Source organism: Erithacus rubecula (assembly GCF_903797595.1).
Source record: "Erithacus rubecula genome assembly, chromosome: 8".
In the NCBI taxonomy this organism is placed as follows: Eukaryota; Metazoa; Chordata; class Aves; order Passeriformes; family Muscicapidae; genus Erithacus; species Erithacus rubecula.
In genome coordinates, this window is record NC_136659.1 from 30,962,296 (window position 1) to 30,986,340 (window position 24,045).

At 36.0% G+C, this 24,045-nt stretch overlaps 1 protein-coding gene across 6 annotated transcripts in view; it reads right to left on the reverse strand.

Moving 5' to 3' along the window:
* The window catches only part of ZRANB3 (zinc finger RANBP2-type containing 3), a 41,019-nt gene that overhangs the window by 5,397 nt on the left and 11,577 nt on the right, over window positions 1-24,045 (reverse strand). For 2 of the 6 annotated variants that reach the window (XM_079311258.1, XM_079311259.1), the window contains 13 exons: window positions 14,347-14,525; window positions 11,760-11,991; window positions 10,719-10,804; window positions 8,592-8,763; window positions 8,076-8,204; window positions 7,119-7,238; window positions 6,264-6,383; window positions 5,597-5,776; window positions 4,670-4,822; window positions 3,594-4,062; window positions 2,429-2,632; window positions 1,891-1,973; window positions 356-457 (listed from right to left, as the gene is read on the reverse strand). In XM_079311258.1, the coding sequence (XP_079167384.1) occupies window positions 356-457; window positions 1,891-1,973; window positions 2,429-2,632; window positions 3,594-4,062; window positions 4,670-4,822; window positions 5,597-5,776; window positions 6,264-6,383; window positions 7,119-7,238; window positions 8,076-8,204; window positions 8,592-8,763; window positions 10,719-10,804; window positions 11,760-11,991; window positions 14,347-14,525 (2,229 nt within the window). Of the gene's footprint in view, window positions 1-355; window positions 458-1,890; window positions 1,974-2,428; window positions 2,633-3,593; window positions 4,063-4,669; window positions 4,823-5,596; window positions 5,777-6,263; window positions 6,384-7,118; window positions 7,239-8,075; window positions 8,205-8,591; window positions 8,764-10,718; window positions 10,805-11,759; window positions 11,992-13,655; window positions 13,777-14,346; window positions 14,526-16,861; window positions 16,881-24,045 lie in introns of those variants that run through there. The other 4 variants (XM_079311257.1, XM_079311260.1, XM_079311261.1 and 1 more) reach the window with 4 other exon arrangements.

The window sequence follows — 24,045 nt, forward strand, 5'->3', positions numbered from 1 at the left end:
AAGGGAGAGTGAAGGCCTGCAGCTCTGATACAATCTAGAACATTCTTATTTAGAGTGTGCTCCATTAAATACAGAAACTTTAAGAAGTTATTTTGTTGACTTATGCAAGTTAGTAGCTAATCCTGTAAATGAGAAATGAAATGATGCCTGGCTGATTCCTTCTGCTGCAATGTGAACAGGAGGCACAATAATTTGCCAGAGTAACAGACTGCATAATTAATATTCACATCAACATCTGTAAGACTGCTTTGATGAAACTGTGCCTGTATCCAAAGGCCTTCATTTTTTTTAAAAAATAAGTAATTTTCTTCTGCATTAAATATTACATTGCTGTGCCAGTAGAACTTATTCTTACCAATGCACGATTTTTTTTATTCTGGAAAGTCTCTGGTAAATCTTCCCAGTTATCCAGCTGTATGTCCAATGGAATGAAATTATGATTCAGTGGTTCACCATCCTAGACAAGCAAACAGTTTTGTTTACAGATGCAGTGTAGCACAATGCAGAAAAAGTAATGTTTCAAGTGACTTCTCCTCCCTTCCTACTAAATTTAGTCCCTCAAGGTCAAATTTTTCCAGAATTAACAATAAGGCAGAGATAACAGCAAAAAAATGCAAGAAAGATGATTCATATTAATCTACCTAAAAGTAACAAGGCTGAACATTTTAACATTTAATAGATCTGATTTTTTTTCTTTGCAAATACTTCAGACACACAAACTGCCTTATATTAAACTGAAATTACAATCCTCTTGACTAAATTCTAAGGGAAATAAATGATTTGAGATAGGAGAATGTCACTTCATTACAATTTAAAATAAGAATTCTTGAACATTGTTTATCCTACTTCTTTCTAATGTCAGAAAAAGTTCTCCACTTAATTTTTAAAAGAATAAGCTGTCCCAGTGGATACATCTGGCCAAGGAACTTACTGATGCTTCACAAGCATTCGAGAGGAATCAAAGCAGAATTCCCTGGTGTCTCAACACTCAGCAGATTTTGTGCAGTATCTGGCACAATGAATCTCTAATCCCAGCAAAACCCAAACCAACAATTGCCCAATACCCACCCAAAATGCATCTTTGTCTGAATAAAACATGTCAAGCTAGGCAGCAGCATATATTTTAAGTACATTTAACAAATTTTCAGATACAAGAGGAATTTTTGACTCTTTTTAACTTTTCCCAGCTGCATCAGCCTCATAAAAAAGTCTCATTCCAAAGACTTGCCCTCAGTTCCTGCTGCTTTGGTGGCACCTGAATACACTGATTCACTCAGTAACTTGAAGAAATCTTCCCACTGGACTTTGCTATTACTTGAAAGAAGAAATTGGCAAGTTCTGACCTCCCCTTGAATAATAACCTGGAAAATTCCCAGCTGCTGGTTTCTGTACCCAATCACCACTGCAGATTAATGACAATGTGTTTTATTCAGGAAGTTAGTGACTTACACACAGCATCATTGTTGTTGAGCTTTCTGAAAATGTGGTGGCAATATTTTATTTACTTAGTGTGTCAGAATTTACTGCAGTTTTTTATTTGAATTTTGAATGTTACTCTATTCAGGTTATTTGGTGATAAAACACTGTAATAATAAAAAGGAATTTTAAACAACTCTTACTGGCATCTCTAACATATGATTTAATGTATCAGCCCAATTCTGTAAGTCAAGAGAAGTGCTGGAAGTTATGCATCTAAGGAATTATTACTTAATTCAATTGAGAAAAAGAATCAGAATGATAAACTACCTAATTTTTTTACATTTCAGTTAATACAAAAATATTAATGCTTTTACTTCAAACATAACAAAAGAGCATACAGAAACATTTCACAGAGCAACATATTCCTCTGCAATTTTAAAATGACAATAATGATACATATTTCAAACTTACCTTTGTATAGAGGTGAATTCTATCAGTATTCCTGCTTGCACAAAACATAAGGCCATCATATATTTGGAATATATCTGATTTATCTACAACAAAAAAATGTTGGCATTAAAATTTTTTATTCAGTCATTCTACTCCGATTCTAAATACACATCTAATTCCAGAACAATATAAAGTGCAGAACTCAAGAAGCAAACTATTAAGGCATTTGTGTATTTTATTTTTCTGTTTCTCCTGAATGATTCATCATCTTTTTTGCCTGTGACTGTCCTAAGTTCCAGTAAAACCATCCACATTTCCCAGCTGCTGGTTGGACACAGTCCTGAGGTCAGCTCTGGTTTGCTCCAGGAGCTGTGTGGAAAGGCTGGGCTTATGAAAACTCAACAAATGGCCCAGGCTGAAATGAGAAAATCCCATGCTAGTGTTTGTACTTCTGTGTTTTGGAGGTGTAGGTTTTTATTTTCAAGTCATTTTTCATGTCAGAGGCATTTAATTCAGTTTCACAATGGGACAGAACTCTTATTTCAGAGTCCCACTTTACCTTCTCCACACTCTTTTTTACTTTCTTCCTTTTCAGTGCCAACAGTTTCCTGTTCTCTGATTTCAAGAGACTGATGGGCCCCCAGTTCCCCCAAATTTCCTCTTCTGCCTTCAGCACTGTCCTCTGCTCTCTCTCCATCTCTCCTGGGCTCCTCTGACACTCCATTCTCAGTCTGGCTACTGGGAGCTTCACCATTTCTCTCACCTAAAGACAAAGAAACAAACAATGTGATGATTTGTGTTACCTGGCAGGTACCTAATAACACATCTGAGACAGGAACACCTCACTGAAATACAAAGCAATGGCATTGCATTCTCTGATATTGTTATGGTGCAATCACTTAGGAAGATAGAGCTGACTTTAATAATAGAACAAATACACAGAACAAAGTTTTTGATTTATATAATCCTGTGCACTGAGATTAATGTTGAAATATATATGTAATAAACAATGCAGTTACAAATCCTGTATCATATACAGCTATTATATACCATAAACACACAAAGTAGTTTTCCAGGCATTGATTTATAGCTGTTGTACTTATTTGAACAAGCCCAGATTTAAATAAATAATGAAAGGAAATAAAAAGAACCTTACCCATGGCTTTGCAACTGAAGTGACAAACATCGGCATATATTTATAAAAATGTTTCATTAATTTTCCAGATAGCTTAAATAAATTTAGAAAAAGAATTCTACTGTGAGCTGGTGGAGAAAGAAAAGCCATATTTTCCAGATAATGTCTCTCATGACAAATACACAATGCTCAAGTTAATAAAACTCCAACACCACACTGCTTAGTTTTGAAAGGTATAGAAAATATTTGCTGTTTAATTGTAACCAGAATAACCATAAACCTCTAGGAAGATGAGAGGGACACTTGCTGCAAAGAAAACAGAGGATATATTCTTCCTCATGGAATTTATATCCTGTTAACATTTTATGGGCATTTTTCACTTGTTTCAAGTTAGATTCATCTAAAAGATTCTTGGGGAAAGCAAGTCTAAGGAGGATCACTTGAAGGGTATTTATTTATGTAAAGACACAATTATCCCTATTTTCCTGGATTTCTGTATAGTCACAGGTTCAAAACAATTGTATTTTCTGAGCCTGATCACAACTGAAATGAAAAATGCATCCTTCCCTCTGCAGCACCCCATACTCACCATCCCTGCTCTGGGGCAAATGGCACATCTCACAGTAAGGCAGCAGAGCATTGTTAATGTAAGTGCAAGCACTGCAGTGCCAAACTTCATTCAAAGCTGTACTTTCACTTGAAGTATTTAAGCCACAAGGATGGAGTTCACTGTTTTTTTCTGAAAACAAAGAAGGCTTTTTTCCAGTCAAAAATGTTTTCTTTTTATTACTGGAGCTCACTGGGGTCAATCCACTTATGCTCCTTGCTCTTTTGGCTTCATGTTCACAAATATCTTCATCACAAATTGTCTCCACCTCACTTGTTCTTGCACAATCCAGAGTTTCACTGCTCTTCTCTGCATCCTCTCCTTTTGTGACTGCAGAAGATTCTGAATCATTATATAACAATTCATCACCAGAAAATCTTTTGCGTTTCTTCTCAGTGGAGGATTTGGGGGAAAAGAAGGAACGTATGTCATGCTGTCTGTCCTTTTCAAACTAGGGAAGAGGAAAGAATCACAGAACCATTTAGGCTGGAAAAGACCTCTAAATCTCATTTATGACTGCATCAGAAAGTGTTAAACAAAAGATCTCTTTAATGAAAGATAACTTCAAACAGTGAGCACAAAAAGCAATCCAACATTCCTCTCCTGATTTCAGAAAAGTATTTTCAATATTCCCCTGGAAATTCTGAAATGGTACTACCAGAAAACAGGTACACAGAACTGATAAACTCTGTGCCTTTTTTGAAGATGCTTATTACAAGGAAAGGCTTTCAAACACTGTTTTAAGTATTAGTCCAATTAATTCAGCACAGTTAGCAAAGATGTCATTTGAACAGAAATTACTTGTTCTTATCTGACTCTGAGGGTGGCTCAGTCACCTAAACAAAAAGATCACCCATCAGAAGATGCAGATGACATTTATTTCCCACAGAGCACTTTTCCCAACTTCACCTAAGTTTTAAAATGCAATTTCCCTTACTTTTTCCTACTTTTTTGGTATTTCTCCATTAGTAATGTCTGAAGTGCACAGAAAGCTGAGGCAAATTACTATTACCATTTTTTTTTAATTAAAGGAAACAAAACAAAGTTTCAAGTCTTACATGGGTAAATAAAAGTTCATTTTGGAGATCTTCTAGACTTTCATTTGGGGTCCAGGTCTCAGCAAAACTCAAAAAATCCCATTTGTCTTTGTCACCTTCTTCAGCCTGCATTTTCTCTTTCTTGCCATTCAAGGTGCTGCCTGTGACTTTGGCCTGCAGGAAGACCATAATAGTAAGTGCTGTATTTAGCACACTACAACCAGTGAAGCTGTACACAAAATGTCAGTATTTATTGAAGATAAAAGAGAATATATACACTGTGTACATCTCTAACAGCCTTAACATGTTTTGCTTGGCATATGGAAACAAATACAGGCAGAATTATTTAGTGACAGAACTTGTAAGGTAAATTGATGTTGAATTATTGTGCCTTGTTTAAGGAGACCATAATGCACCAAACAGGATGAGCTTTAAGGACCCTTCTAAACCATTCTATAATTCTCCAACTGCTAACAACAACTGGGTGATACTTGTGGAAAATGTCAACACAATGCTGGATCTACTGAAAAAGGATTATCTGAGAATGCCTCTGCCTCTCAAAAAGGAAGCTTAGTTTAGGCACAACACTCATTCTGTTAAAAAAAAACCACAACAAATTTTAGCTGTTTTGAGTGAATTGAATGCTGGAATGCCTTGAAATTGTAAAATGAGAAACAACAGCAATAAAGAGTTAGAAGATAAAACAACCATCTCCTCTGGATGTGAACCATCCCATTCTCTTCAGCAAAGATTCATTATCTTTGCATCTTGAATGAAGAGCAAAAAGCTAGAAAAGACTAAATCAGAACATGGACATTTTGATGATCAACAGTTGCAGGTTTATCAAATCTGTCTTAGAGAGTGCTCCAGATAAACAAGCCTTTTGTGGCACTGGAGTGCAACCCCAGGCACAGGGAGCTCTGATCCCCTGGGCCAGTGCACACCCACCTTGCGGTTCAGCATTGCCCACATCAGGGTGTCCATGGTTCCTCTGGCAATCAGGAAGTGAATGTTCACAGAGCTGCACTGCCCAATGCGGTGTGCTCTGTCTTCTGCTTGCTTGATGTGGCCTGGATCCCAATATAATTCAGCAAACACAACGTGAGTGGCAGCAGTGAATGTTAAACCCTAAGAAGAATAAGCAGATGCACTCTTTTACAAAAAGATGCCACATAAAAAGATTATCTGATTATCTTTAGCTAAAGATCATACCGGACATTTTAATATGGAAATAAAAGGGTGGTCCTCAACAGCAGATTTATTTTACTGATTCTTCCTTGGGCCTCACATTCAAAAAATACTTCAGTATTGTGCGAAGACTGCACATTCCTTTTCATTATGGAATAACATCTATTTCTTATTAATCTAGTGCTTGTGGAGAAATGGAGTTTTTCTAATTATTCAAGAACGAGATACTGCTGCTTATCATCATTTAGCTCAAGTAAATTCAATAGAGGCTTAGAATCGTTAACATGATTAGCGCAAAGAAATGAACACAGGGTCTACAAAGGAGAAATTGCTCAAAGATAAATTGCCTTCAGTAAACCACTTCAGTCAATGACTTCAGCTTTATTCTTCAAGTGTATTAGTTCACATCTTTGCTGTTCTGCCCTACCTGACCAGCTGCCTGAATACTCAAAATAGCAACCCGGGTTTCGGGGTCCTTCTGAAACTGATTGACGAGGTGAATCCTCTCTGCAGAGGGAACACTCCCATCTATTCGGATGTAGCGAACCTGTAACATCAGAACAGAGAATAAATGGCATCAGTGCCTGTTTTCAGACCCAACCCCTCCCTGTCCCCCTAAAAATAGGAAAAGGATTGTTTTATTCCTGCCATGGGGATCAGGATACATCAGCACTCTTTTGCCCTTTGATTTAAAATTAAGTCTCTATCTAGAGAAGTGTAGACTTTGTATTCCCTATTTGCAAAAGAAGATAGAATGAACATGGGATCTCAAAATGAATATTACACAGAAGAATCTGGAATTACCCTAACAACATTTTTTAAAATGCCAAACAGTTAAAAATAATAAAAACACAAAATAGCAAAGTTAGCCACCATTCCCTAGCAATAATTGAGAGTCCATGATCAAAATAAGATGAAAGCTGTTTGCAAACATTTTTATTGCTTAGAATTCAACATTCAGGTGAGATGATAGTGTGCACTTAAAACCCCTCAAAAACAGACAGAAGCACGCTTGTGGAAAAATTTGGAAAACAATTGCCTACAACATTGATTTAATAAGAGTAATAAAGTCATACTAGATACAAATGTGTTTACATCATCCTTAAACACAAAGCAGCTCTTCAGAACCACATGATCCCTTTTAATCCAGTGGCACTGATCCGTGTACACATAAAATCCTTCCATTCCTGTACTGGTGTGCAGTTCTGCTGAATTCAAGCACAGCTGACAGCCATTTGTGTAAGTGAGGGTAAATCTGTGTGCACATTTGTTAAGGCTTTACCTTGCTCTCTATCACTGCCTCTGTGCAGGCTTGCAGCATGCTCAGGTGATGGGCAAAGACCAGGAACTTCAGTTTGTCATTGTCAAGCATCATTTTGATGTAGTCCTTGACTGCTCCTGCCTGCAGTGAGAGTGTTTTCATTAGTGATACATACAAAATGTTCAAAAAGACAGTTTTTGTTTTCATGTCTTTCAGTTTCTTGTAACATGAAAAGGTAAATTTCCATATCTTTTCTTATCCATGTAAGACTTTATCAAACACTGACATTGCTAAGAATCAAGTAATTCAGATTAATTTTGTTTAAAAAAAAAAATCACAACTCAGTGTCTTTGAGAAACCTAACTTACTCCTTCAGAGAGAAAAAACCCTACATTTATCCTCAAAAGATCATATAATTACATAGCACTTCTTCCAGATTAAGATGTAGATAAACCCCCTTTTAATTCAGACATCATTATCTGATGTTTTAATCTATATTTGAGAAAAACAAACATATTTCAAACAGACAAGGTAATATTTAATCAGAACTTCTGTATCCATACACACAAAGCCATATAACAAAACTGAAAGAATAAATTAGATATGTTCATGATACCATAATCATAAAATATTGCTCTATTCAAGCATTCATAGAATTCTTCTGTGTCAAATGTAATTTTCAGTATCTTTTGCAAAGGCTATTAAAAGCAATGATGACAGTTAATAACAAAAATTATCAGTGATCAACAGTTAATGCAATACACACTGCTGCAGTCTTCAGATTTCTTTTTTCATTGTAATGAAAGGGGTTCTGCCTATTCCATAAACATACAGGGGAAAAGAGTGTTTCTCTAAGGCATGATTATAAAACAAACCAAATAACCTCATCTCGTGTTCTGGCCAATAAAACCAATTTTATAATGTTAAAAACACACACTGGGTGATTTAGGGACATAAAGGGAAGACTTGCAGGCTCACCTTGGCAATGGCTGTTTCCTTATACATGCGTGTGATCAGACTCATGACTTCAGAAAAGTGGCTTTCAGTGGCATCTGAACTGGAACTTCTCATTAATTTCTCCCACTCTGCAAAAATGGCATTCAGATTCTAATTGGCAGAAAAGACCAATGGTTAGACACAAAGAACAAAGCATGTTCTACCTCAACAGGTATGTTTTCAAGTTGTAAAATGTTTAGGAACTTTGGAGAACTCCATCAAATTTTGATAAAAGTAAGTGTAGGATTCAAAATCTCTGGGAAGAGAGAAAAGAAGACTCTACTAGAATTAGAACAAATATTATAATTTATGAAAAAAAATTGCTAGATTAATGTTTTTTGTGTTCTATTTTAACAACAGTAACAGAGATACTCTGCATTATACTCACACAATCTTTGTAACTACATATAATACACATGCATACATAAAAATACATATCCATACGTAGATATTTCAATTTATTAACAAATGTATTTTTAGCAAAAGTGGAAAATTTACTTTTGCTGCAGCTTGTGGGAGGTCAAATGGAATACGTTGCCTGACTTTAGGAGGCAACTGAGTTAGGACATCTTTCTTCAGTCTTCTGATCATTATTTCACTTAGAAGTTGATGTAGTTCCTCTAAGTTTGAAGCTCCTCTATAATCCCATTGCCTTCTTTTACCAAAAAACCTGAAAATTATAAATCAATAGAGAGTGCAAATAAGAGACCTTCCAAATTAACTAGAAATCTTCAATACATAATTAATTTTAAAGCACACAACTGGATGTGAAAGTGTGCTTCAACTTCCCAGCAGCCACCACTGCCTGCAGGAGCCACTGCCCATCACCTGCACACAATCCTCTGTCTATTCCCAGCTTCCCATACTTCACTGTCTGCAGGAAAGAAAAGTTTCAGGTTTAATTTTGGAACTCCTGTTTCAATGGACTAATGAGAAGAATATACCACCATGAGAATAATCTTTATTATATTACAGACAGGAAAGCCATCATGAAAACTGCAAATATCACCATCAATATTCCCTTTTTTCCCCCTCCCTAAGAATTCCTTCTTAGTTGCTGCCAGAGTAAAGCTTAAGCTATCATCTTTAAAAGTAAAACTATTTAATCAGCATGGTTAAATAGAGGAAGTAGATTTAACATTCAGGAGCTAAAGGCTGAAATGAGAAAGAATTTATTAACTCAGTCTTCCCTATTCTTTCCTTGCTTTGCTCTTTTTAGGAAGTGTTGCAGCAGGAAAACAGCAGCTTTTCTCTGTCAGCATCACCAAGAGACAATAAAATAATGAACATGACAGAACTGGAGAAAAGCCCAGGTAACATTTTCCAGGGCCAGAAGAGTGTGTTAAAAGCATGTAATTTTTATTATAAGACCAAACAAACAGCCACAAAACCCCCACAAAAACCCTCACAATCGTCTGGAGATTTTTAAGCCTTACTGACTTTATCAACAGTGTTCTAATTAGCTGAATTAGCTAAATATAATCATTTGGGAAATGGGCTGAGGGAGTCACTTCTGCACTGGTGAAGTGGGAATGGCACAGATAGAAGGCAGCAACATCCTTTGCTCCTATCCCTTCATTGGTCTATTTATATGTCTTTCCTTCCTCCACCCTCAGCATTGGGGATATGACAGAAATGGAAGGCTAAACCTCACAGAAATAGTTTGGACTTGATCTTTAAAACAGGTGTCCATGGATACCTGAGGAAAAACCACCTATATTTTCACAGAAAGTGCTACATAAAATAATCCTATCAAGTTTATTACCACAGGATGTTTTGTTCCAGGCAAGTCATGAAGAAAAAGTTATTCACTGAAAGCTTGCCAAACCCTGAACTTGATTTTTATTACGTTTATGGTATTCCAAAAATAAGATAATCATCTATGATTGAGTAGCTAACCATGATGTACCCACGCACACTTGTGGTGTGAAAATTACAGATGCATTCAGTCAAAACATCATGGAAAAAATAGCATTTCTCTGTCTGAAAATTAGACAGTGATCTTCCATGTTATTTGAAGTTAAATACTGATAAAGTGCATATGATGGAGGGAGAAAAACAAGTTTTATGAAAATGCAACCATGTAATTATTATTGTAAAAATTAAATCTAAATGCTAGCCAATTTAGCTGACAAAAATCTGTTACTCTGAATACATGCAAAGTTGTAGAAATGAAATCTTTAGCTAAGACAGTCAGCCTGTGAAATACAGAGACAAATACTGGACTTCTTTCCCATCCAAATGTGGTGAGTTAGCAAAAATCTGGATCCCATAATAAAGAGAGATAGAAATTATGACATAACCATGAGCTTAAGACAGAGTCAGAAATTCCAGTTCAGAAGGTAAAACCTCTACAGCTCACACTAGCAACAGTCAATGTACAAACAGTTTTACTTAACAGAATGTTTCAACTTGATTTCAAACTTTAACAGCATTAATTCATTAATTTAATCAGTCATCCTTATCCCAATGCTCTCTGATAGAGGAAATGGTAGTTGACCTTGAATTTCAAAGCAAGGTGTTGTGATAGAGCAGTAGAGGCACCACCTACTGATTCTCTCACTTGGCATGACAAGAAAAATCAAAGAAATTCATAAGAATGTAAATAAGCAAGGACAGCAATACCTGACACGAGCATCACAGTATTTTTTAGCATATTCACTCCAAGTTCCAAACCTTCTTGGAAACAGTGCCTCAATCTGCATGAAGAGCTGTATAAAAAATTAAATAGCAACAGTGAAAAATTAAAAGTTGCCTGTGAATGTAAGACTAATCAGAAATAATCAATACATGGTTCTTGTGCTAAATTTATATTAGTATTTGCACAAAACCACTCAGCTTGGCCTGCATGCAAAAGAAATTGCACAGGATACAGGAGTCTTCAGAGAAGACAGTTGTGGGAAGCCCTCAAAGAACAGAGCACTCAGACCACTGTAACAGCACTGACAGCTTGGAAAAGACTCCCATTGAACAAGAAAACATGGATGAGATGAAGTTATTCCTAAAAATTCAGCTTTTATAATTTGCCAAGCACATGGGCTCTTGCACAGCTTCACTGCAGGTATTACATGAGTGGTCTACTTCCTAAAATACATGAAAAACCTACTCAATTCTTTAGTTTCACTTCAAAAAATGGACAGTATCAATACAGACCAGAAATCTCACAGCTCTTTTCCTGCTGAGTAGCAGGAGATAAATACCACTTTAGATGACCTTAACCAGGAAGAATCCTGCTTTACAAGCTGTTAACCTGTCAAACTTACCTGGCTTCTGAGATCATTTTCTATACATGTAAAGACTTCATACAAAGATTCTGCTTAAGACACAGAACTGATTAAAGCACTTAATGCTTTTTATACTCCACCTTATAAGCCACTAAAGAACACAAGTATCACTAAAAAAATAATGAATTAATTTAAAAATCAAATTATTTTCCATTTGGTCATGAATTTTGATCTCATTGCTGTGGTCAAGGACAGCTTGTATGGAATTTCCTTTAAAGAACTTTAACAATAATGCTGGTCTCAGTATCCATGTACTATATAAAGGTATAACACTTTCTAACTTCAATTCTTCATCCAGGGTTGGTTGCAATGTCTTTGTACAGAAAGTTTTAGTAATTATTTAGTAATTAAAAACCAAAACAAAACATAGTATGTCAAATACCTCTTCAGGTCTTCCTAGAGCAGGAGTTCCAGTAAGGAGAACAGCTCTGAGAGCTTTCTGCACAATTGGCAATAAAATCTTGCTACGGGTGGCATTTCTGGATTTCATATAATGTGACTCATCAATCACAACCACCTTAAACTTCTGCCTGTACAAAGTGTCTACCAAAGTCTGTGCATCAGATGTTAACAGCCCATACCCCAGAATTGTTACTTTGCTTGTTGATATTCCCCTGAAAGAGAAAATCCACAAGTTTTCTTAGTATATTTTTATTGTAGGACAATTAATATAGCAGAGAGATTATAAAAAAAACTGATCTCAGAAGATATGTATGTCTCCTTTTGGATTGATTGACACGTGGGCTGTCAGGCTAAAAACAACAGCTTTTGGTGTTTGAAACATCTCACACTTATCAACCACACACATTTCATAACCATTTTCAGGAGACACCAATTGCATTTCAAAGGAATTTAATTTATTCATGCATTGCTTCACCCTGTGCTTTCTAGGGGCATCCCACTGGAAAAATCCACATTGTGGACAAAAGGTTACACACAAGCCAAGATCTTTATTAGCACCCAAACACCTGAAGTAATCATGTCTCTGTGCAAGATTTCTATTGCTCTGGGTACAAAGAGTCCCCTCACCAGCAGCCTGACAGGACTAAGCAGACTGTGTCTGTGAAAATACAGACTGCTCTGAACCTCACCACCTGGAAAAACCATTCCTGTCAGAGCTGTTATCCAGCTTTATGGCTCAAACAGAACAAGAAGAAAACAAAACAACTTGCAAGTAGGGAGTCCACATGGTACAAAATGAAAAATTAATCTTCAACTGAAAATTAACTTTTAACAAATTGAACAAATTTCAAGATGTATACAGGTCCAAGGCATAAACTGATTTTAAATCACTAGGGAGCACTGTGGCCCTGCAGGAGCAGCACAGGAACTCCAAGTTGTTAGAGAAACAAGTCACCAGGATGGGGGTCATAGCTGTACCCATCTGTCAGACACCACTGCCCTGCTGGCATCATTCCTGTTTGTTCTTCAGTAGCAAGAGATGAAGAAACTAAGCAAGCTGAAGTTTCCTTGGGGATTTAAGAGGAAGAAAGTAAATGCAGCTACTCATTCATGCTCCTGGATATAGAAGGTGCAGTGGTTGAGCACTGGCTCTGTGGCCACTGCAAACTCTGGCTGTCACTGTACAGATAAATGTAGCAACCAGGAAAGCACAAATTTCCCTTACCCTTACTGAAGGGTCATTGAAAAAATTACAAAACTTACCTGTTTTAGTAAAACAAATTTATTTAAGAAACGTCCATTTTCAAAATTAGCCAGAAATTACAAACCTAAACTGATGTCTATGTTTATTTTAATCTGTTTTAATAATGAAGTTAACACTCAAGCAATAAACTTAGTTCTTGAAGTTTTGAAGAAAAAGTATTAAACTGAGAGAAATCAAAGCTTAACATATGGAAGCAGAATTTTACAAAATGCTAAACCAAATTTGGCAGCTTTAGTTTTGCATTTTCTTACAAATGCATGAAACACTTTTTACTGTTAAAATATTAATTAGTTCAACAGCAACCTCACTTATAGCTAGGAAGCCTCCTGGGAGTCAAATGAGCAGAAACCCAAGTTTTCATCTTTCCTTGTTTTCAAATAAAAGTAAGTAATAATAGTTAAGGTCTACTTCTCTAAAAAAAATCTTAAAAGGAGCAGAATTTCATTTGCCATTTAATTTTCCCATCATTTTCACTAGTCCATATTTCCCCTTTATGCATCCAACACTACAAACACTGAGTGCCTTTTAGATAAATACCTTTTTAAAAAAAAATCTAATTTTAGTTTCCATATTCCTGTGATGAACTTAAATTTTGACTATCAGTAGGATTACCCTTTGATGAAGCTTTAAAAATGCATTTTCAGTTGGATTTCTGTGGTTATCAGGAAGGTTCCAAGCAGCACATCTTGGCAGTCAAGTCACTCTCATATTCCCACAAAACATGAAGATCAGTCTCCCTCACACTGAAGTTTTAGAACAACATCTAAATATTACCATAAAATCAACCAAGTAATTTACACTAAAGCAGACATAAAACACCCTTGCACTTCAGGGTAATAGGAGAGTTATTCTAATAACACCCAAGACAGTCTCTCTGATGAATTCATGCTATTACATCTAAAGATAGAAAGTGTAGGTCATGATGACCTTTTCAGTTATTTAGGGATTACTTACTCGAACTTACAAATTTTCTCAGTGTGCTAAATGGAATTCTAACAGTAATTACTTCCTTATTTTGTAATGTACATCAGAAGATCTCCAAAAATATTTTACAGAAGCTAATGAATTCATCAGAGTTGAGAAATAACTGTGTATGTTCAATTTGAGATACACTGAAGTAATCTAATTTTCAGCAGACAAGCATTTGCTACTTGCAAAAAGCAGATCCCTCAGCTTCTAAGAAAATGAGTAACTACTATAATACAAAAATAGAAAACTGGAAGGAATGGCTGATACCACAGAGGATGTATCTGATAGCCCAGAGGGTGACCCTACCTGAGCAGAAGGTGGTGACAGTACTCACCCAATATCAGTTTTGTTCTGAATGATGCTAATGTCATCTGGAGAGAGTTCTGGAATCCACTTCTCCATCTCATCCACCCAAGGGTATCTCAGAGAGGAAGGCACTACAATTAAGAGAGGCCATTCATTTTTATAGTAATATGAAATGGCAATTGCTTGAATTGTTTTTCCTAGCCCCATCTGGGAAAAGAAAAGAAAAGAACAACATTAAAACCAGAAATCTCTGCTCAGAAAGCATATTCCATTCAGAAGAACCCAAAAGAATTGACAAAGACAGAACCAAATAAACTAAACCCAGTGAAAAAGTTACTTATTTAGTATGTATTAAATTATCACTTTGTTACCACAGATCATCTTTCATGAAACAAGATTTTCTAGTTAAATGGATTAATACATGTGTTATATCTGGTTAGCTCATCAAAGTCAGAAGAAGCATTTCCATTCAGCTCAGAAGATTTTCAGTTCAGAGTCTTAATAGGAGAGACTGAAAAGATCACACTCTAACTTGTTAAGCTACCAAAAACATTTTTAAAAGACTATGCAAAGGAAAGAAAAATACAGGATGCCTTCTTACTACACAAACAACTTGGTCCTCAATTGCATAAGCAAATGAGGAACAAAGAGCTGTGGGAAGAGCTCTGGATTTGACCCAGTGGGTCAACGAAAAGAAACTACTGCTCTGATTCACCAGAGCTGATGCTTTCTCTTTGGCCTGTACCACAGATGAGAAAGCCCAGAGTGAGAATTCAGATCTACAGATAAGGGGAAGATTCAACAAACAGATTTACATTTAACAGAAAGTACATGCTTTGTAATGTCAAGGTGGGAACACTCCCATAAGTGAATAATCATGGTAACAGATGATTATAAGATTCAGAATTTAGGGATTTTTATTTTTTTTTAATATCACACCTCCCCCACACACCCCACCAAGATTTTATCAAAGAATGCAGCTATTTTCTTTCCTTGTTCAAATGGTAAGAGTAGTTCCCAATTCCTGTGACACATCAAAGCAGAGACAGGCCTTAAAATGCTCTGTGCAGGTTTTCCACAGAGTCCAGTGGATATTTGAGTGGATTTGCTGCTGACTACTCACAGCAGTGAAACACAAAATAACAATTTACATCTCCAGTATTGAGTCTAAATGGACTGAAATAATGAGATAATGAAGAGATTTCCCAAGTACAGAAGAAAACAATGAATATTTCTACTATTACTGAAAGGAAATAATAAGAAAGCTACTGTAATACTCAGTTTTCATGCAAGTTCCCCCTTGTGTCACCTGTAGTTCTTAGGTCATCTGAAAACAAAATTTTTGGGGGAAAATTTTGCCTGTCCCCACTCTGAGAAAAACTGGAAACATATTTGTAGATGACCTTTCAAAAAATACTAGTTTTATCTTACTTTAATCCTTACATAGTTACACAGTCATGGGATATTTACAGTAATTCTCTAATCTTGAGTTTTCCTCCATAATTTCTCTTTACATACAGGCTCACAATACTAAGGTTTAATTTTACCAACATTTTCTTATTCAGAGATAAGTCAGAAAGCACAGGATACACATCACTGCACAATACTTCCTCCAGTGCCACACCTATTGCCATTACAACATATATATGATGTTAATTTTGGAATAAATGTATCTTCCAGGACTTTTTATTGCTAACATAATTATGCACAGCTCATTTTCTAGCTCAAGGAAGAAAATAAACTGTTTTAATAAAAAAATAGCTACTGCTGATATTTTGATTTTTCCCAAGCTTCCCTTTTCCCTGAATACTTTTGTATTCTCCACAGCTCCCAGATATTCTGCATTCTATGCCAGGATAGTTTATCTCCAGATGTAATGAGATTTTTATAGTATGAGGAGATGCTTAAATCCCAATAATCCATCTCCCTCCCGGTGTTTCAAGAAAACCCAAATTAGAATTGTGAGACTGCAGCAATTCTCTTTTTCAGAAAGGTTTTATACTGACAACACATCAAGAACATCATTATAAAAATGTTTTATCTGTGGGAAGAAACACTGGACTCAAGATGTCCAATAATATGGAATATAACATGTATTTTCAAATTCATGGACACAATGAATTTCACTTTTACTACTTGATCAGCACACTTTTAAAAATTCATCTTTGGAAACCATATCTGTAAAAAATCTCTTTGGGCCAGGAACATCTAATAATAGACTAAAATAGCAAGCTATTCAATTATAAAGAACTTTAAAAAAAATCAACTGAGTCAGTGTTTTTAAAATGTAACAGTACAGGAGATTTAACCTACAATTAAAAGTAACCTTTTAAGTTTTCTCAAGGATTCTTCTAAAATTATGTCAGGTTTCAATATTTCCCTCACTTAGGTATTTTCAGGATATCTGCTGACTATCACAGGAATTAGGATTCTTTCATTAACAGCCTTTCTGCCCACACCTCTCAAACAAAAGAAAGTCACATCTGCACAAAGTGCATTAACATCAGAAAAAACAGTGTTAGAGGAACAGGAACATCACTTACCTCATCAGCAATCATGCACCTAAATAAAAAACAAAAACAGGAGAAAAAGAAGAAATTAATACTGAATATAATACATAAATCAATACTCACAAATTGTTTAACATAAATTTAAATTCCGGATTTACAGAACTAATGAAAGGAAAAAAGGTGACTTCATTCCTCTAGATATCACCTACAAAAAGTGAATTTGGTATGAACTGAAAATAAGTACAATTATTCTAAAAATGTTTATTCAGGTTGCTGGCATTACTGCAGAACTTGCAATAGCAAAACTGAAATTTCTGCTTAGATCCAGGGATACATTAATTGTGATCATAAGAGACACTTCCAAGGCAAAAAGTGTCTTTTCAATTTTCTTTTGTCTTTCAGAAACAGCAATGTTTTTACTGCTTCATGATTAAGGATTGTTTATATGTCAGATTCATTTTAAAAATGTGCTTTCCAGAGCTGTTAAATTTGTTTTGAAATAGAAGCAGACACTCCCTCTCCCCCACCAATTGTACCAGCTAAAGTATTAGAAAATGAATTTGATTTTTTGCCCATTTTGAAGTCACTTGGCAATGCCACTCTCTGTAAAGACAATGACAACTCCAAGCTCCCAGTCATAAACAGTAAATTCTGTTCAGCACATTTACATTTTGTAACCATTAAATGCTCTCTTTGACATTAATTTCTTAAAGGTATTTTAACCATTCTGGGATTCTATATGTACTGGGTAACTCAAATATAGTGTTCCTTCCATGAAAAAAATGGGAAAGATCTTCAGAGCCTTAGTGTCTTTAACAAAATGTAACACAACAAGGTATTAACATTCTGTATTTTGATCCAGAAAAACCTTGTCAAGAAATACAGAACTGCTTTTCAAATGGTAGCTACTCTGAAGTTGATGTAGCTGGCCAAAAAAGAGATAAAATATTTGATATTTTCAGAACCACAGTATATTACTGTTTGCTTATTCTGCCTGCCAGTATGTCTACTGATTTCTGCAGTTTCTTTCAACTGAGGCAAAAAATTAATTAAAAATTAATTCTTATACAACTTTGCTTTTTGTAAGCAACAAACTATCTATTTCCAATTGCTTTCCAACTTTTCCCTTTAGCTGTTAGGGATGAAGCAAACAAGAAAACAAAACAAGAAAATGTAACAAAACCCCCAAGTCTGCACAGATTTACAAAGGAAAAAAAAGGCAGGAAGAGAATTATTTTTAGTGGCAACTCATGATTGTGGGGCCTTAATGTCTGTGATTTGCAGCTGGGCAAAGATGTTTATTTGCAGACAACTAACACACAATTCTAATTTTAAAATAATGTCAGTTTTTTGCTCAAAGACTTTATTGTTGGTTTTTTTTCATTCAATACTCATTGTTAATTGCTTGAACTGAAGTTTACAAAACAAGTCTTTCTTTTTTGCAGATTCTTTGAGGCCAACTGCTTTCAGTACATTCATCATGTTTTTAAAAAACAGTCTGAGGCCTAAAATCAACTGGAATGCACAATAACCTACTGTTGCAGTAGTACTCCTAACACAAATGCAGTAAATGACTAAGACTACAACTAACAGCTACAGAGCAGACACAGCTCAAGAATAAATCACAGACCTTCTTCAACAATAAAGATTATTTATTATAAGAATATCAGAGCTGAAGTACAAATATAGCAATAACCAAGTTGCATCTGGTAGAAAGAATATGTGGTAAAGAGGACAGGAATAAAATCATTGCTTGCCAACTCTGCTGATAAATACAAATAAACTCAAATTTTAGTAGAATTGTATAAATAGTGAAATGTTAATTATGCCAGTTCAGACAAACTGAATAGGAAAGATCCTATTGTACTGTTCTTTGGTATAGCTGAACTATTTTGCTACTCCTTCCTTTCAGGATAACAAGCAAAAATGAAGAAATTGAGACTGGTTTACAAATAGCTCTGACAATTAGAAACTGAATAGCAAATAAAAAACCACCAACTTTAAAAGTATGTCAACCACAAGAACATGTTTTCCATAAAGCTTGATTTCTTCATTAGAGTGAAATGTAGCTACTTAAACACTGATGACTTTATCTGCTGACAAATAAGAAATAGTTGTTATTCTTTCTGCACTTATTTTCAGACTGTACTCATAAAATCTTTGGGGCAATAGAGTGTCTCCTGTTTTCCTGTCTATTAACTTCCACTCAATATGTACTTAAGTTAAACTTCTTACATAGCAGCAGCAAAGTTGATTACTTTAAAATATTCATACAAACTCATCATTTTGTTGGTGGTAAATGAAGGGAAGTACAAAGTAGCTGCCATCACTTTACCAATAATAACTCTGCAAACAGAGGTTGCATTAAATGATCAGCACAGTTTTATGTTCCTCATTTCTGCAGTACCAGTAGAAACAGAGCCACAGAAACACCCCTATGCTTACAGCTGGATATCTCTGGTGATATTTTGCTAATAAGTATTCACTCTCTTCTTCTGCCCAATGATGACATTGCTTTGTCATAAATAGTTGGGATTTTCTTCCTGTACTTGCAACCCGTCCATTTTTCAGCATTTAAAATTCAACCAGACACATCACAGATTAAGATCAATCAAGTGCACTAAATTGGTTTTCAAGCTCCAGTTAGAGTTATCTGAATGTGTAAAGTCCTCTGTGATTATACAGTTAGTGGCATGAATCACTGTTTGGATCCACACTGCTCAGACTCAAATTCCTGAAGTGCTACGGTTTTTAAATTGCTAATTTATGCCAATTAACTAACATTGACACTCACACCTGATAAAATTCTGACATGGCACACAAGATTGAGTTTATGATACACATGCAGAAGTTAATGCAACTAATGGAAGTGGAAATGGAAGATACTGAATTTATGACCTAATGCATTTTAAAGCATTCATCTGTGTAGCTTTCATAGTTTTAAAATAAAAATCCTAAAGATGACTGCTTAATGTAGTTACAAAAGATAAGAAGTCTAAATTTTTTTCATTGGATTCTAGGCAATAAAAAATAGCTCACAGAAGAGAGGAAAATCATAAAATGTCTCCAGTTCTCAATCACAACGATTAGATTTGAAGTGTAAAGAACCTCCCCATCTTTATAGCCCACATCACACAGAACTTACAAGACATCTAATAGTTAGTTGCACTAAGATGCTAAAAGCAATACTTTATATAATCTTAAAAATATGCAGCCTCTATTTAAAACAAACTTCAGTATGTTCTATATTACTGCAGTCAGACAAGCTGCCAACATGGACATAAAGGTTCCATGCTGTCAAAAGCAGAAGAAACAGATCTTCAGCCACATTGAAGGGACAAATATGTATTTTTGTTTCACATATTTTGACTGCAAGAAGACAGACTTCTTGTTCTCTGAAGTTCAATTAGTCATTTCCTCTCAACTGGTAGTTACCCAATCTGAGCTTCATCATTCATATCCCATCTGTTCATATGACACCTTAATAATAGCTCTATCCAAGAATATAAATCAGTGCTATGATACGCAGATTCATATCCTGTTATAAGCTCAGCCCACATGGTCAAAAGTTTCAGAAAAGCATGGAAAAAAATCATTTGAGATGTCTCAGTTGCACTTACTCTCAGCAGCAAAGTCCAACCATGCAAAAAGCACCAGTCAATGGCAAATTCTTTCAGATTCTTTCAAATTTAATCTTTAAATATTCCCCTTCTTCAGAGGAAATCCTGTGGCTTATGTTTGAATCTCTGTCCATTCATCAAGGAAATTTGCTATTTTTTTCCTAGAAGGCAGTAGAATCTCATTGAGATGCTCTGCACAAGCTGCTATAACCTTGCTACTATTCATAACCCTTTTGCAGAGTAGGGTTGGCAATGGCCTTCGGACACAGTAGGATCTTTCACAAATAAAGGGAACCATAGCTTGAGCCTCCACTAGACTCTAACAGCCCCAGCATTTTGAGGTGTATTAGCTTGAAAATAAAACTACACTTTCCTTTAAACAAGCAAACACAAAGAGCTTTGGGTGAGGCAGTACCCTGGTGAGTGAACACACCTGCAGAGTGCAAGGTTTGTAAGGCTCCTCTATGTTCTGGTGCACCTCAGGTACACACAGGTCCAAAACCTTACTGCTGTTCACTGAAGAGAACAAATGCAAGAACTTAAGGCTGTGCACAAACCCCACCTTTCTTCTGGATATAGAGAATCCCATAGCTGAAGGGACCACCCACTGCTGGATGAGTCAGAACCCCAGAACCAGACTTTCAGCACTATCAGAATAGGCTTGGTACTTGATACCTGGTAAAGGTATCAAGCACCAGGAAAAGGTGCATTTAACATATTCTTACTACAGCAAACCTTGGAGAGAAACTTGAAGTAAGCAAACAAAAAAAAAAAAAAACAAAGCAAAACAAAAAAGGTGAAGCAGCTGAGAAAAAAACCCCAAAACTCCTGATAGAGCCCTCTGAAAGCTCTACCAGGAAGGATAAAACGCACAGAAAGACACAGAAAGAGTTCCTGGTTGTGTTGATGTCAAAAAGATTGGAATCAGCTTTGCAAAGCAGAAGGACAAGCAGATCTTTAAAATTTTATGCAGATGAGTTCACTAGAGAAACAGAAGGAAACTGAGGCTAAGCTCATGTGGCATATGTCATAGAGCCACACAAAAATAGCCTGCTTCAGAAGGTTAATTCTAACACAGTTTTATAAAACGAGTTTCAGGGAAGAACAAACATTTAAATGAAAATCATTTCTATTTCTGTGCATCTGGGTTACATTTGGATCACCCCTTCTGAAATGCCAGCACCATTAACCATGCAAACAATACAGCTAAAGTTTCTTATATTAATTATGGCTACTGCACTAAAGTGTTTCTGTAAAGACAAAGCATCTCATTTTGAACTTTGCACTTGAGGAATATCAATTAACAACACACTGGAATTAAGGTCTGTACAACCAAGATCCTACTGAGTCAAACAGCTGGTGTAAAAGGTTTCTTATAACTATAGAAATATTTGCAATAATATCCTCTCCAGAGAATTGTGCATCCCTACATGGTAGACTGAAAACTAAAGGGATACGGCAATCCAATACATCTGTTGCTTGCTTGTAGGGATAATTTAACTTCTTGATTGATTTTCAGCAGCTATTTATCCAGGAAAAACCACTAAGAATTGCAGGTAGCTTTTCCAGAACAAACTCCTTCCCTTTTAAATGCATTTTCCAAGGCAAACAGTCAAAGCAGTAGCACTTCATTTTTTAAAACACTGAAAAATTTTGTTACTACTCAAGCAAATTAAAGCTGTTTTTTGTTAATGCAGGCTTTGGAACATGCTGTACAGAGGAAGCTCGAGTCTTTCTTTCACTGGTGTGGGTGTCCTGATATTCTTGGGATTCTCACCTACTCATGTGAGTCAGTTTTATATAACACTACAACATATAATTTACCTCCTACTCACAAGCCAACACTTCAGCACTAACATCTTAACCAAAGGTTATTTAAGGAATCTGAACTTAGAACATTTTTATATAAAACTGCGCAAGCAACCATTACATTTGTGTGTCAGTAATCACAGCACGCAGTCCTAAAACTAGAACAAAGAGCTGACTCCCTTGCAAAAATAATCAAGGGTGTTGCATCAAAAACAGTGCTCCAGAAGATGTAAGAGAAATTTTGCCCTTGTTCCTGAACTACACTAAGTGTTTAAAAAACCCCTAAGTAATAAAACCCCAACCTTTGATTTAACATAACATTAATTGCCACATCTGCATCGTTAATGATTCTGAAAAGGAGTGTAGAGGAGAAAGGTTGTGCTGTCTTATGCTTTTCTCCAACACTCCCCTACATGTGATTAAAAAACCCACCTAAAATGTTGTATTAGTATTTGAAAAGTCTCAGACCGCATGTTCTGGTATTTTAGCTTTGGCAGAGATGTGTGGAACAACACATAACAAAGTGGTCAAGTTGAAGGTTAAGCTCAGACACGTCAATAGGTTTTAGAATGTATTAATGGAACTGTTTAGGTGAGAAAAACCTCCAGCCAAGAAGACACTCAACAGTGATAGTGAAAACTCCTCATCTATTCAGTCACTGGCTTCAGAGACAATGGGTTCAGCAGCTGACTCAATGCAAGAAAACAGAATAACTTCAACTAATTTCAGCTACTGATAATGGAGGCTGCAAATGTTAACCTTGCTCTTAACTGGCATGACTGAAATACCTGTGAGAAGCAGTAGAAGCCTCCCTTAGTAAGCAGTGGCCTTCAATGAAATGTAGACACTTACCACTACTTTCCCAATAAATTCTGCATCCCCTGCAGATCTGGGGCAGTTTTCCCCCTTGTGCCTGTGTTCTTCCTCTCCTTCCAACTTGCATTAATTCAGTCAGAATGTGACTCATACTCGTTTAAGACCTAACTTCTATTCACTCTCATTAAAGTGACTTGTCTCAGAACTGCTCCCTCCCATTTGTCCTCTCCTGGGTGCTGTGGTTAAACACCAACTTCTCATCATGGATTCCCACACTGCAAACCTTCCCTGCACACAGCAAACACCAATTATTTTCCCCTTTCCTCTCCCTCTATCATTGCTGACAACCTACTACCTACACTTGTAGTCTTTCTCTCTCTTGGTTCTCCTCTTTCATTCTGACAAATTGTGCCCTACATTTCTAAAATCTGCATTTTCTTCTCTATTCCTGGTGCTACATGTCCACATTTAAACCCAGGTAAATTCTCATATTTCTACCACTGGGTTTTTTCTGTTCTTCTTTTATTCTTTTTCACCCAACATAGTTGCTCTCCTGAATTATATCCTAGATTCACTTACTGACAATGCATTTTTTGTTCTATTTGAATTGCTTCCCAGTTCCTCCAGCACCACTTCCAAACAAGCTTCCCTGGCTACGAAAGCTCGGCAGAATTTGGCTCAGCCTCTCATTCATACTTCCTGCATCTGAACCTCATTCTGTGAGCTAGCATCTTCATTTATTCATCCCTCTCTTCCTTGGCACTTCTCAAATGTGAGATGTACTCTGAATCATTACAAACCAATGCCCTTAAAAAAATGAAATCTTTCTTCAACCCTCAGAGCTTTGTATTAACTGTCTGATCCTCTTCATATTCACTAAATAGCCATCCCATTTTTGTTCCCCAGAGATTATTTCTGTGCTTTGTTCTCTAAGACTGGAGATAACTGCTCACCTGTTATAATGCAGGTTTA